The sequence below is a fragment of the Empidonax traillii genome, unplaced genomic scaffold, assembly GCF_003031625.1.
Source record: "Empidonax traillii isolate 1590-97213 ecotype Southwest subspecies unplaced genomic scaffold, ASM303162v1 scaffold12:size2584012, whole genome shotgun sequence".
In the NCBI taxonomy this organism is placed as follows: Eukaryota; Metazoa; Chordata; class Aves; order Passeriformes; family Tyrannidae; genus Empidonax; species Empidonax traillii.
The window spans coordinates 1,820,004-1,834,079 of NW_020955205.1; the positions used below are offsets into that span (position 1 = coordinate 1,820,004).

The 14,076-nt window shown below is 44.8% G+C and overlaps 1 protein-coding gene across 7 annotated transcripts in view; it reads left to right on the forward strand.

Moving 5' to 3' along the window:
• The window catches only part of MYO9A (myosin IXA), a 168,372-nt gene that overhangs the window by 67,717 nt on the left and 86,579 nt on the right, over positions 1-14,076 (forward strand). For 6 of the 7 annotated variants that reach the window (XM_027889155.1, XM_027889197.1, XM_027889171.1 and 3 more), the window contains 4 exons: positions 441-497; positions 3,735-3,832; positions 5,760-5,886; positions 12,633-12,722. In XM_027889155.1, the coding sequence (XP_027744956.1) occupies positions 441-497; positions 3,735-3,832; positions 5,760-5,886; positions 12,633-12,722 (372 nt within the window). The remainder of the gene's footprint in view (positions 1-440; positions 498-3,734; positions 3,833-5,759; positions 5,887-12,632; positions 12,723-14,076) is intronic. The other variant, XM_027889190.1, reaches the window with a different exon arrangement.

Genomic DNA, 14,076 nt, shown 5'->3' on the forward strand with positions numbered 1-14,076 from the left:
ACTCCACCTCTGTCTGATTGGAAAAAGACACAAATTCTTAAAAAGCTTTGGAATGCTGCTGGAAGAATCTCACTTTTGCAGCACTTACATGTGCCTAAAGCAGAGGTTGAGAGTAGAAACCAAGCAAATCTGCTCTTCAGTGGGATTTTTCCATCAGGGGTCCTTCAGCTTCAGGTAAAGCAAAGGTTTCTTCAACTCTGGAGAAAAAGAAAAGGTTTTCAAACCCATTAAGCTTCTTATGTGAGAGGGCAACACTGTGAGCAGGAATCAGCACCAGGAATGCAAAAGGATTATAAATCTTACCTGAAAAAAATCTGAGGTAGGAACGATGAAATGATTCTTGTCCTCGGAGAGTCACCGTCGCTGCCCTGCTCAGGGAGCAGGTCGTGGGGGTTGTTTGGGGTCTGGGCACTACTTAACCCGCTCTGCCTTGCTTTCAGATGACAAAGAAACCCCTCAGCCAGAGCTGGGATGATTATTGCTATGACTCTGAGCCGGTCAGTACCAGAACCTGCGTGGGCCGTGTTGCTGGGGCAGGGCTGCTCTCCCCGGGGGAGCAAAGCCAAACTGAGCTTAACCCATTAACTTCCCTCTGCCCTGCAGTGCTCCTGCTTGTGATGGTCCAGTTGCTTTTCTCCATCGCCCTTTTTGGGTTCCTTCCATCTGGAAAGCTGCTTCATCTTAGTCATCTTAGTTTTATGGACTAAGGGGATTTTATTCTTGATAGTAAGACGGGATGATTTATGGGAATTATGATGTGTCAGCAACATGAAAATTGAAATTCCTTCCTGACAAAACAGCAGATCAACCTCTTGCAGCCCCAAGCAAAGCATCAGTTCGTGCTGGGGAAAAAAACAAACCAAAACCACCTCCCAACCATCTGTGAGAAAATCAGATCCTGATATTGTTCAGAGTGCAAAAACAATTCCTTCTCCTGAGATGCTTCTGCTGACATGATCATCCTTTCCGTGTGGATCACCCCAAAAAGGGCAATGGGGAAGCTTCTCCCCCTTCAGCTGGTGACGTGCTTTGGGGTCTGTGTGGCCCATGGTGCTCCCTGGGCTCTGTCCTGCATGTGGGAGCATGTTTGGGATCAGCTGCTTGTGGTTCCTGCTCATTTTGCCGTGTGCTTGATGGTTGCCAAGCTCTTGCTGATGCATCTGGAAGAGTAAGGGGTGATCTGCAAAAGGGCTGGGCTTCACTCGGGCTAAATAAGTGTCTAAACAGCCAAGATTTCCCTGCAAAGTCCTTAGAGAAGGGGGAGGGAAAGGGGTTCTAACCCTCCCAATGTTAAAAACATGGGATACTGAATTGGCATCCTTAATCTATCAACATCCTTGGGAGTCCTGCAGGAGCAGGGAGTGCTGAGTAGATGCTGTTCTAAATGCACTTTATAAGTTGCAAAGCCCATGGTTTCTTTAGGGTTGGATTGGGACAATTTCCTGGAGGAATTACGATTAAAACAGCCCCAAACCCACATGTCGTTACAATTTGACTGTTCAACTGTTTAGGATTTTTTTATTTGGGATCATTTGCTGTGATATTCCTGGGAAATAACATCTTTGCTTCAGCTGATGAGTCACTCTCAAGCCTACCCTGGAGCTCTCCCCACCTCCATGGATTCAACCCACTGCAGGCGGATGGTTTATAAAGCAACTCTATTTTATCCTCTTTAAACTTTCCGTGGAAATCCATGGATGTGACGATGGGAATCAGGGGACCCCCTTTTACTGGGAAGCTAATTGCCCTGGCAGGACATTTGGTCTGTGGGGATGGACTTGTCTGCTCGAATCTCAAGGAAACTCCTCTCATCTATAATTACCATCCCTTTCTCATCCATCAGGAAACGGTGCTGGGCTGGAACGCTGCGGAGAGCATCCGCTTTTAGGGAGAGAACTTGCTAAAAGCCTTTCCATGCGGATTAATGAGTCGGGCAATTGTTATGTAAATCATCAATTAAATTGCCTTCGGCTGAGATTGTGCCACTTCTGAGCCATCCCTGGGATTTACTGTTGACTCGTGACTTCGTTTTGGAGGAACGGTGCCAGCAGATGGAAACGGCCCCTGGAATGTGCAGTGCCACCAAAAGCACCCCTTGGTGTCTTTACAAAAAGCTTTCAAAAGGCCTGATTTGCAGAATTTGTGGGTTTATTGTTGTCCTGCCCGTCCCACGTCCCACCAGAACAGGTGTGGAAATGCCCCCAAGTTCTCCTCAGCATCAGTGCAGTGGCTGAGGAAGCCAAGGCTGGAGTTCAGGAGGGACAACTCCTTATCCCAAAGTTCTGTGGTGTCAATAACCATGTTGGTGACGCTCCATAGTGTGGGTGTCTTTGTGCTCCTTTGGACACACAACTCTTAAAAATGGGCATTTTCAACCTTCTCCTACTAAAAGGTGAAAATGTCCCTCTTCAAAGGAGTATTTCCTAACTCAGGCATGTTCTTTTCTCCTTAACTTTCAGCCCCTGTGCATGGCTTTAAGTGGTTTTCCTGTTCAACAGCTCCAAATTCCCCTTGTCCATGGAGCATTAACTTGTCCCTGGGGACAATTGATTCCAAATTGTCGATTTTCTTGTCCAGTTGCTCTTCTCTGGCTTTTAGTCGAGGGCAGGGCGCAGCTGTGGGGGAGTCTACTCTGTTGTAACAAACATTTAAGCTATATAAATAATATGATATATAATAATATTATTATTTAAATACAAAAGCAATATAAGTAAAGATTTTCAATAAAGATTTCCCCCTTAATCAGTAGCTCTGGCTGTAATGATGCTGATACAGTTGTGAGGCTTTAAATGCTGCAAGACACAGAACTGCTACTATAAAATAACCTCATTCTCTATATTCTGTATTTATGGTTTATTTTCTGGGCTACAAGTGAGTCCAAGTGTCTTCCCAAGTATTCACATAACCTGTTTATTCCAGAATTTCCAAGTTATTTACGCAAATTTTTGCTTGGGTGATAAATGTGATTTACAGGAAAAGGATCAAAACAAATTATGTGGGTTCAGGTGTTTAATTAATTGAAAGGTAAAATTTTTATTTTTAATATTTTGGTAGATTTTTAATAGAATTTTTTAGAATTTATAGAATTCTAACAGAATTTATTTATCCCTGGATTAACTTGCAGAAAGTCTCTAGAGAAGTGTTAGTAAAATATTCTGGGCATTATCTAAAAAAACTAAACTGTTCAGACACACAAAGAGCCTCCAAGAAGTATAAAATATCTTGGATTTCAGATTCTCCCAATGCCTGCGTTTTTAGATAACTTCTCTGGAATTAGAATAAAGTTAGTGAAAAACAAATCTAAAGCTTTCCCACGCAGGGTTTAATTCACTTTAATGCACTGATAACTGACATGAAATTATGTGGATTTTTTTTTTTAAACTGAATTTTTCCTCTTTAGTTATAGGAATTTTTAATGGACCAGGACTTATTATGGAAGAAACTGCCTGCAAATAGGAAACAAATTTCATCTGGTTGTTAATTCACAGCCCTTTTGAGAGTTGTCCCACACTGCTGAGCGACTCATCTTGTGTTAGAGGTTATCGCTGGGAAATAAGGATGTATCTCCAGGAAAAATTAGCCCAAAATGTAATTTTTCCAGTCCCTGCTTGGAAGTGTTTCTGATCGAAGGCTTGGAGATCACACAGGGATGTTTCTGGAGTGCTGACTTGGCCATCTGGACGTGTCCTGAGTTAATTTCTCCTGGTGCTCACTCCTTGTGTTGGAATTTCCAGGATTGCTTCTCGGTGGAAGGGGAGGACTTGAAGCACGACTTTGAGCGGTTGCAGCTGGCCATGGAGATGGTGGGATTCCTGCCCAAGACACGCAGACAGTGAGTTCATTTTCCATTATATTAGTTGAGGTCACCTCCCTCCATAACGACCTGACCTGAGCGAACGTGACCCTTGGGAAGGAGCTGTGGCTGCCCCATCCCTGGAAGTGTCCAAGACCAGGCTGGACGGGGTTTGAAGCAACCTGGGACAGTGGAAGGTGTCCCTGCCCATGGCAGGGGCTGGAATGAGTTGAGTTTAAGGTCCCTCCCAGCCCAAGCCGTTCAGTGATTCCATGATCGTTGCCGTAGTTAACGGTTCTCCTCATGCAAATGGAGCGTTGGCAGAACTTGACATCTTCAAGTATTTTTCAACTCTTCATGAATAGTCATGGCTTACTCTGCATGTCATGAATCCAGATCCTGGTTTAATCAGAAATCCTGATTATCGCTCATCAAACTTAACCCTTTGCATGCAGTTGCAGCTCTGTAGACTCGTTTTTTCCCCCTAATTCACTGGAAATGTTGGTTGGAAAACTAGACTTTTTACTTAGATTGCAGTACAGCACCTTCCACTGACTGCAGGGATTTCTGTGAGGCTCATCTTTAGCCAAACCCACAAGATAGTTCCTCTCATGTTGATTGTTGGCTTGAAAGCCTTGAGTAGGTTGGGATGAATTTGACATAAAAAAAATTACCACAAAGACATTTTCACCCAACCAGCGATTTTCAGCAGCTCATCCTTTATCCCCCACTTGTAACAAATCAATTCTGAAATTAAAACTGCTTTTTCTCTGTCTGCCTCACACACATGGATAAACCCAGCAATACGAACTTCCAATGTGAGCAGCTTCTTTTATCAGGTTTCAAGCGACAAGGTTTGTTGAGGGTGCAGTGAGGGGGTTTAATTGCCAGAGTAAAGCAATCACTCATTGTCAGGACTCAGCAGAGCTGGATGGCACAATAAATTCACACTTTTGGTTTACTGTGCAATGATTTTTCCTTGTGTTTCTCCTGGTGTATTTTGCTTGTCAAAAATAAAGCCGGTTCCTCACTGTACAAGCAAATTTATTTTGCTTGGGGTTGTACATCTGTAGCACTAATAAGGAACCATCATCAGCTGAGCTTTCAAAGGACAATTTAAATATTCCTGTACTCTTATAAGTAGCTTTTTTTATACCAAAGTATGGGGTTTCACCTCCGTGGAAACAGAGAAATGTTGATAATTGCATCCCTGTAATTCATGATAAGGAATCAGCACCTCCAGTTTGGAGAGAAGGAAGGACTGGCTTGCAGAGGTGAAGGGGAGTTGTCCATGCTGGTGGCATGGCTGGGAATCAGATTTGGGTTAGTGATTTTTAACTCCCCAGAGAGGGTAGGAAGAGGGAGAAGCAGGGTTTATAGCTGAAGTCAGCCATGACTCAGGAGTTAGAATCAATGATCCTTTTGTGTCCCTTCGAACTCAGGATATTCCTGTTTTTCTGCAGGTGGATCGAACTTAAAAATGACCAAATTGCCCCCCAGACTGAAAAATTGGACGGATAAACTTACTTCTCTCTCAGTTGCTTATATATTACGAAAGCCTGTTATTTTTGCCTGTTTTATGTAGGCTTCCTATGTCAGCCTAGATGGGACAAGGACAAAGGAGGGTCACCTGCCTGGCCGAACCCACCATCCCCCTTCCTTTAGGCAGTTGCATGATAAATATTTCATCTGGGTATCAAGATCAATCGAGAATCTGTTCTTCTTCCAACATGGGGGTCATTTTGTAACCACGGCTTTGATGTCTTAAGTGATTTTCAAGGAAAGCACAGCAGGGCAAGGTTGGCACTTGACTGAGTGAAAACCTCTTTGACATGAGTTGGATCGGACACTTCGGATTGAAAATCAGAGGAAGGAGCCAAATAGGAAGATGACCCTTGGAGATTTTTTGAACTTGTTTTATGAAAAAAACAACTGAGTGAAAATGAATTCTCTGTGTTTCCTGTAGGATCTTCTCTCTCCTGTCAGCCATCCTGCACCTGGGGAACATCCGCTACAAAAAGAAGACCTACAGGGATGACTCCATTGATATTTGTAACCCTGAAATCCTGCCTGTTGTGTCGGAGCTGCTGGAGGTAAGGCTTGGCTTTTCCTCCTGATGTGTTCCCACCTGATGAGCCATCTCTGATTTATACCAGAATTTATTCCTGGTTTCACTGCAGAGTAAGTTGTCCTGTGTTACCTCTTGGTTGTGTTTGCCAGTGGAAAGTTAGAAAGAGATTTTTATGAGGTTTTTGCTGCAGGCTTTTTGCCCCACTCTTCAGCTTCAGGTTTCATTGACTGAAAATCCTGTTTGTGTGGTTAAATAGGAAAGATTGCAAGGCAGGTCTAGGTGCAGGGGTAAGAGTTGGACTCAGTGATCCTTGTGTGTCTTCCAAGTCAGCATATTCTGGGATTCAGCCCCTCCTGACATGGTCAGAGGTGGCCAGAAACTCTCCTTGCTCTCACTTCACTTGAAGTGCTTTAATATACTTGTAACTGAAATGTTACTCTTGTAGGTAGTTATAACAACAGTTCTCCCTGGATGGTCTGGAAGGTGAATTTTTGCTGATTTTATGATAAGCATCAGAAGGTGACTCCTCATTTTGTGGACACCTGATGCTCTGCCCGTTCCTTCCATTAAATAATTGTGCTGTCTCCTGACCTAAAGAACTTGGGAATCGGTTGTCAGGGATTTTCATAGCACTTCATTAGTGCCTTGAATTCAGGGAGGGAAAGCTTCTGTAAAGTCTGGGGATGAGCAGCTGGATGCTCTTTGTGTCTTGGCCTTGGAGATGCCAGAAATAAACAGAAGGAAAATATGAGTTGGGAGGAAAATGTTGTTGATTTTACCCTGTAAAAGTGGCCAAGTGAGTTAAGTAATTGTTTTTTAAAAAAGCTTTGGATAAGAGGGTGACTTAGAGATCTGAAAGAGTTCTATTCCAGGCTTTGGGTCTTTGGCCTGACTTTGCAAACAAACTCTTCTGCAACATCTCCACCCTGTGAGGTACCGGCGTGTTCTTTACTCGTGAACATCTGAAATGATGCATCAGATGAGCCGCATAAATCCAAGCGTGGCTTCATGCCATGGCCTGGAACCAGGTAGTGTCAACAAGATGGAAAAATAAATTATTGAATAAATATTTTTCATCATTTAAAAAAAAAACCCCAACCACTAGACTCTGGTGTAGCTGAGCAAAGTGATGGGTTTGTGTTCATCTTGATGATCCCTTTGCAAGTTAAATGACCACAGAGAACATAAAATGCTTGTAATTAATCAGGGCAGTGCAGATCTCAGGGGTGATCTGCTGAAATACATGTCTGGGTTTGGGGAAGTGGTGTTACTTCTCCTTAAATTTGCATTATATGGTAACTTATCCATGGCTCTGGAGACTCTGGCTGCCTCCAAGCGTAAACTTTTCAACAGACCCACTGAAATCAAGACAATAATCCCATTTTCTGAGTTGATTTCTTTTCTGAAAGGACAGGTTTTTCTTTAGACCTGAACAGATATCATTGCTTATTCAGATTTGAGCAAAAGGGAGAACCAAAGGGTTCAGAGAGATGAAGCACCATTACAAAGACCATCCATCCCACTTTACTCATGAGCTGGCTGCTTATAACTCTCCACATTCAGTGTAATGATTTCTTCTCAGCCAGACACCAAAAATACTGATTGAAACATTTGACACGTTGTATTTTGTCTCATTTTGGTAATTACTTTTATTATCCTTCTTTTTTTTTTTTTTTTTTTTTGTGGTCACTGCACAGAGAACACTTTTGCTTTCCCCATTGTTGCTAAAACTTATGAATTGGCTTGAAAAAAGTTGTTAATCCCCTCCCTAGGTCTTGGCATTGCTCGCTAAGACTGGAAAATCATCACAGAATAGAAATAATATGAGCTGACAAAGAGTTGGACTTGCTTTCCTGCAGCCACCGGGTGCCTGCTGGGACGATCTGGAGCAAAACAAAGTGATGGGAGAAATCCCCTCTTCTGTGATCCCATACTTCCTTATTTTGGGAAAAGTTTTGGCTTGGTTTTTATGCTCAGAGGGCTCACTGGATTGGTTCAGTCAAGGATTTGACGTGGAAAAGAGAAGGCAAAAGTCCACCTGGACTTGGTGGAAGGGCTCAGAGAAGCAGGAGCTGGGTTGGCCAAGCACGGCTCTGATGGAGTGTTGGCCTTCAAGTGGCAGAAGGGAACCAACAGCCTAGCTGGAATGAGACACTTAGGCAAAACTAAGGTGGTTTTCCCTCTCCAAAGGGAAGTTTGGCCCAAATTCTGTGAGCTGGGTTTGTGTTGGAACCTCCAAGGACAACTGGGGGAATTTCCCTGCTTCACCAGTTAATGTAACACCACTGCACAGCCATCTTCCCTTTGGATAATAGGATTTGTGTCCCTATAAAATGAAGCAATACAGAGATTTTCTGAAGGAATCTGAGAGGAGATGATGACCTGCCCTGGCTTTGCATTTTCTTAGATGCCAGCACCCCATCCAACATGTTTTTGCTTTATTAAACCATTCAGCCCAGCATTTGTTGAAGCAGCAAAATGCAATATAGGATTTTGGCCAGACTCTGCAGATCATTGTTTCATTTACAGTAAACCCCTGATTCCATTTTTTTGTCAGGAATAGACATAGCCTGTGGATTATGTGATGCTTTTGGCAGGTTTTTCACGGCCTTTGTTTAAACTCTGCTGAAATGCCGTGCTGGGGAGTGATGTCAAGGCTGCCTGATGGATCCAGCAGACGTGGGGTCCTGTGCAAGCACTGCAAATATCTCTGCAGAAATCCTGGAAGGTTGGGGAAAACCAGGCAAAACTGCTGTGCTTCTGGGGGAAAATCCTGGAAAGGCTCATGTGGGGGTTTATCAGCAAAAACAATCTCTTAGAAATGATCTGGTCGAGCTTAAGAGAGACTTTTTTTTTTTGCCATTAGAAGAGCAAGAACACTTTAATTCTTGTATGTTTACTAATAGAGGAAATTATTTCCATTGGAGAAGGAGGTAAATGCTGTCTGTACTCACTGGAGCAGTTTTATATTCAGTTTGTGGGTTTAGCAGCCAGCTCTGATGCAAAGAAAGGTTAATAGAAATTATCAAGTGCTCTCAATTAACTTTGCCAGATCTCCCTGTGCATCGAGGCCATTTGTGTTTGGCTCCACGGGAGATTTATGTGCTCAGGTTCTTCTTCTACCAAAAAACCGTCTTCAGCTTCCCAGAGGGATCCCACATACGTCCTGCTCCTCATGTGATAAACATCTTGGAAAGTAGTTGGGGAGGTGAGGATTACGAGGCAGACAGTGCTTGCATCCAGCTTTTTCTTCTGGATCCATTTTCTGGACAGAGTTTTGTAGAATCACAGAATGATTTGGGTTGGAAAGAACCTCCAAATTCATCTGGTCCAAACCCCTGCAATGAGCAGGGACATCTTCATCTTCATCAGGTGATTTGAGCCAGAACTTGACTCAGAGAACTTCATAGAATTATGGAATATCCTGTGTTGGAAGGGACCCACAAGGATCATCGAATCCAACTCCTGGCCCTGCACAGACATCCCAACAATCCCACCCTGTCCCTGAGAGTGTTGTCCAAACACTCCTTGAGCTCTGTCAGCTGTGGGGCCGTGACCACTGCCCTGGGGAGCCTGTTCAGTGACCAACCACCCCCTGGGGGAAGGACCTTTTCCTGAGATCCAACCTAAACCTCTCCAGACACAGCTCCAGCCGCTCCCTCAGGTCCTTTCTAACTCTCTGGTTATTTGAAAGAAAGTCTGAAGAAAAGATCCAGCTCTTTTCCAAGAAAAACTGATAGAAATCTGAATGTATTTGCTGTTACTCCATCCCAGGCAGCTTTTGAACGAGCCCTGAGCCCTGTAATCCCTCTCTCAAATATGGGAGGAGAGACAAAACCTGATGTTTTCTTGCTGTCCAGTTGGAAACGGTTCATTTTCCTTCAGCTGCTCTAAGATAACAGCCCAGCAGTGCTGGAGAAGCAATCCCTGCCTGCTTTGGCTCCAGCCCAGCCCTTGCCTGGCTGTTCCTGCCGTGCTCCGCTGGCGTTCCCAGCCGGTCATCCTTCCCTGGGTCGTGGAGCTCTGCCCGTCCAGCCCTTGGCGCTGGTTCCACTCGCGTGTGGCACTGAAATCTTAATTACAGGGACAAAATGCAGATTTAAGACGTAAACTCCTTCAGGCCATATTTGAGAGGGAGAGCAGGACTTGCCCTTCAGCACCAGAAAGCAAAGATCCGCAGCAAGTGACCTGGGAGTGAAACTTCCAAGGGAAAAAGCGAAGGAATAAGGGATGTTCTCTGCTTTGCTCCTCTGCTCCAGTGGGGTTTATCCCTGTTTAGTAGTGGGTCACACCTACTGGAGGAGGAACAGTTGGGTGTAGGCGATGGGGAAGCTGCACCAGGTGTCCTTAGTCATCAGGTTTATCTTTGGAAAACTCCAGTGGTTCCTCCTTGGCGTCAGGAGCCAAGTACCCCCTGCTGGGACCCTCAGTGACAATCGGGCTGATTTGGCCGTGCCCCGGGCATTGGTGCTCCGAGGCAACAAAGGAATTGAGATCAAGCTCTGCTGGGGGGTAATCCCAGACGGGGATGCAGGGAGAGGCAGGGGTTACATTCCCATCCTTGCCAAGTGTGTTCCTCTATGAGAGGATGATTCAGTGTGATCCTTCTGGGCCAGGAGATGAAGGATCCACATCCGCAAGTCTCATCTGTTCTGAAAGCTGAGAAGGAAACGAGGCTGGACACGAGCTGCGGATGGTGAGGTGTGGTGTGGGTAGTTGTTTAAAATCCCCATGTTTGCTGACAAATATGGGACTTGGAAGTGTTTATGCTGTTTAGGGATATTTCATTGGACTGTTTTGATTAGGAGCCATCTGACACCCCTCTGCTCAGTGCCTTGGATAATTAAGATGAGCTGGCTGCGTGTTCGCACATCCCTGAAGTGGGATAAGGGATGGTGTGAGACTCAAGCTCCAAGCTATGCAGTTGAGGGAGAGCAGCCGATGGTCCCATGGTCACAACCTACTGGAAAAGCATCCACACTTTGCCCCCAGAGACGAAAATTTTCAAATCACAGATTTTGGTGGATGCAGAGGAGTAGGAACCAAGTGTGAAATCTTGCTATGGATTTCTGGATGAACCAGGGGATTATGTTTTTCCCCATTTGATTCTAAAAGGTCAAATCAGACTGTGGGAACTGGAGGCTCCGGAGTTGTCCTGGGCACTCATGAGATGAACTTCGAGGTGTTGACACTGGATTTCCAATGACATAAAAACCTTGCTGGGTGACATCAGATACAGGTGGCTTGATGTCTTCTGCTTTCCACAACAACAAGTTCTTGTTAGTTGGTGCTTCAGAAGTCAATTCTATAGGAATGCCCTGGAGTTCCTCAGGGAGAGTCCCAGGGTGGTGTTTTTGGAAGAAATAGATTTTTGTACAGAACAACATGTTGTGATGGTTTGTGGGATTCCTGGAGTTCCACTGGTCCCTTTGCATTTCCTCTTCACACTAATTCCTCTTCATACTAATTGACACTCTAAAGCCTATGGGGAATAAGTGGCCCGTCGGGTCTGTGGGGTCTCTGGGGCCTATGGGGCCTGTAAGGCCTGTGGGGTCTATGGGGCATGGTGGCTTGTGGGGCTTATGGGATCTGTGTGTCCTGTGGAGTCTGTGGGGCCTAATTCCTGGATTAAATAATAAGTCAAAGTATATCCAATCAGAGAACTGTTTTAGTTGGAAAAGACCTCTGAGTCCACTGAGTCCAATGATTAAACCACAAAGTTTCCCATTTTCATAGATTGTTTCCCTGTGATAAAAATGTGGCCTTGGGTGGCCTCAGGAATGTGGGGTTTGGTCTTCATCAGAGATGTTCTGAGCAGCTCTGGGGTCTGCATGGAGTCCTTCAGGGAGGAGAGACTTCAGTGCAGCTTCTCAAGCAATGTCATCTCTGTACCAACCCATATCCACAAGTTCTGGGCCCCAAGATTTTCACCCAGAAGAACAATTTCTTTTTTTGGTCGTGAGAATTTAGCAAAGATTGGTCAGGATCCAAAACTGATTTATCCTGGCAGAGAGGGCACCTGCTGAGTTCCTCCAGGGTGTGTCAAAATGAAAGGGGCTGGAAACTGGCTGGAAAAGAGGCCTTTTCCCAAAATTTGCAGGTACCACTTCATTTGTGGGCACTGCTGACTTGTTGACTGCAGTGTCTGTTTACACAACTGAGTTTTGTTCTGCAAGCCAATTCCTGTGAGGGCTGATTAGGGATTGTCACCTCACCAGGGAACTTTGGGGAGTAAATCTCAGGTGCTTTTCCAAAGGTTTCTTGCTCCTCCTAATTCCTCTCCACCCTGAAAAGCACCCAAAACCCCCCCCAAACATTTGGTTATCTCTTAAACTGATGATGCTGTTTGGTTGATTATAGAATAATTTGTGTGATTTTGTCTTGACAGTGCTAGAAAGGGAACTTTTTTACCAACAAAAAGTGTAGGAGGGAGGAGCTGCAGCAGGAAGGAAGGAAACCAGTGGGAACTGCTGGAAGTGCAGGAAATCAGGTTTCTTTGGACACCACAGTGTCTGGTTTCTGATGCTGAGTTGTCTCCTCCCAATGGCTGCCTTGTTCTTATCCATTGACCTTAACTCTGCAAGGGCTGCCAAGTGTTTTCTTTTTTTTTTTTAAAAATTCCACTTGTAAATTTTAAATTTGAAAACCTTTATGCAGAACTTTAGGTTTTTTAACTTGAAAGGTATTCTCTTTTTTTAAAAAAAAAAAACTGAGTTTTAAAATAAATGATTCTTGAAACAATCCTTAACATCAGTATTTTTGTTTTAGGTGAAGGAAGAGATGCTGTTTGAAGCCCTGGTGACCAGGAAGACAGTGACAGTGGGGGAGAAGCTGATCTTGCCATACAAACTAGCAGAGGTCAGTACACGATGTTGATTCTTCAAAAAGCAACTCATTGCTTTAAGTTGTACACTTGGAGTTTTCTTTCAGGTTTTTTATTTATTTAGGTGAAAATAACGTGGGGATGAATTTAGAAAAGGATTGGTTTCCCTTCTGTGCTGCTCCTGGAAGATTTGCACTTTACTCTGATGGGTTTGGAGTGGTTTAATGACCTGGGGCTGTGTAAGAGTTCTTCAAAGCACAGTTGGGTGTTGCTGAGTGTCTCTGATTAATCTCCACGTGTCATTCCTTGAGCTGCAGCACCGATTCATCCCACAGCAGAGAGGGGGGATCCAAGATCCCCAGGACATTTTTCCTGGGTTCCAAAGCCTACCTTAGTGCTGGTTCCTATGTGGCAGGAGCAGGGGTCTCCATAGGAGACTCCCATTGGCTTTCTCTCAGACCCTCACAACCTTCTGTGGGGCTTTGGAGCAGCCACAGCCCCACCAGCTGCTCCCAGACTCAGGGGCAGTTACGTGTGATCAAAATAGGATTGTCAGGAATTTTGGATTATTCACAGAAACACCTCTTTTTCCTTTTACATTCCCCAGATTACACAAATTCTGTTCTGCTGAGCTCCTTGTTTTGCCTCTCCTGTTCTCCTGCCCCCCAGTTTAAGGCCGTTGAGCACTCGCAACTCTTGGTCCTTCCCTTCCCCCTTGTTGTAGCTCCCTGTTAGAATTTGCAACGTCTTGAGTAGTGTCTGGGAGAGCAGCCTGTTGTGTTGCAAAGAACTCAACACATGGTGTGTCGTCCGGGGTCAGCTGGAGATATTTTGACTCCTTTTTACAGGAAAAAAGATTTAAAAAGTATCTTTTCTCCCCTTTGGAGATTTTGTGTTTCAGCTCAGCAACTGTTACCAGCTTTTATCTTTAAAAGGTAATTGTTGCCTTTGTGCAAGGCTTGAATCTCCCCTAACAAAGGGCACACAGAGGCTTTAGCAGTGTCTTTGTGATGGATATTTAGTGGATGTGGTGTTCCTGCTTTTCTTTTCCTGTATCTTGGGCACAGACTTTGAAAAAATGGCTAGAAAAGTGTAGAACTCTATGACCACCCTTCTGCTGGAGGTTACTTAGAGTCATAGAATGGCCTGGGTTTGAAGGGACCTTAAAGATCATCTCATTCCATCCCCTGCCGTGGGCAGGGACACCTTCCACTATCCCAGGTTCCTCCAAGCCCCGTCCAGCCTGGCATTCAACACTTCCAGGGATGGGGCAGCCACAGCTTCTCTGGGCAACCTGTGCCAGGACCTCACCCCCCTCACAGGGAATTCCTTCCCAATATCCCTCTGGCAGTGGGAAACCATTCCCCCTTGTCCTGTCCCTCCAAGCCC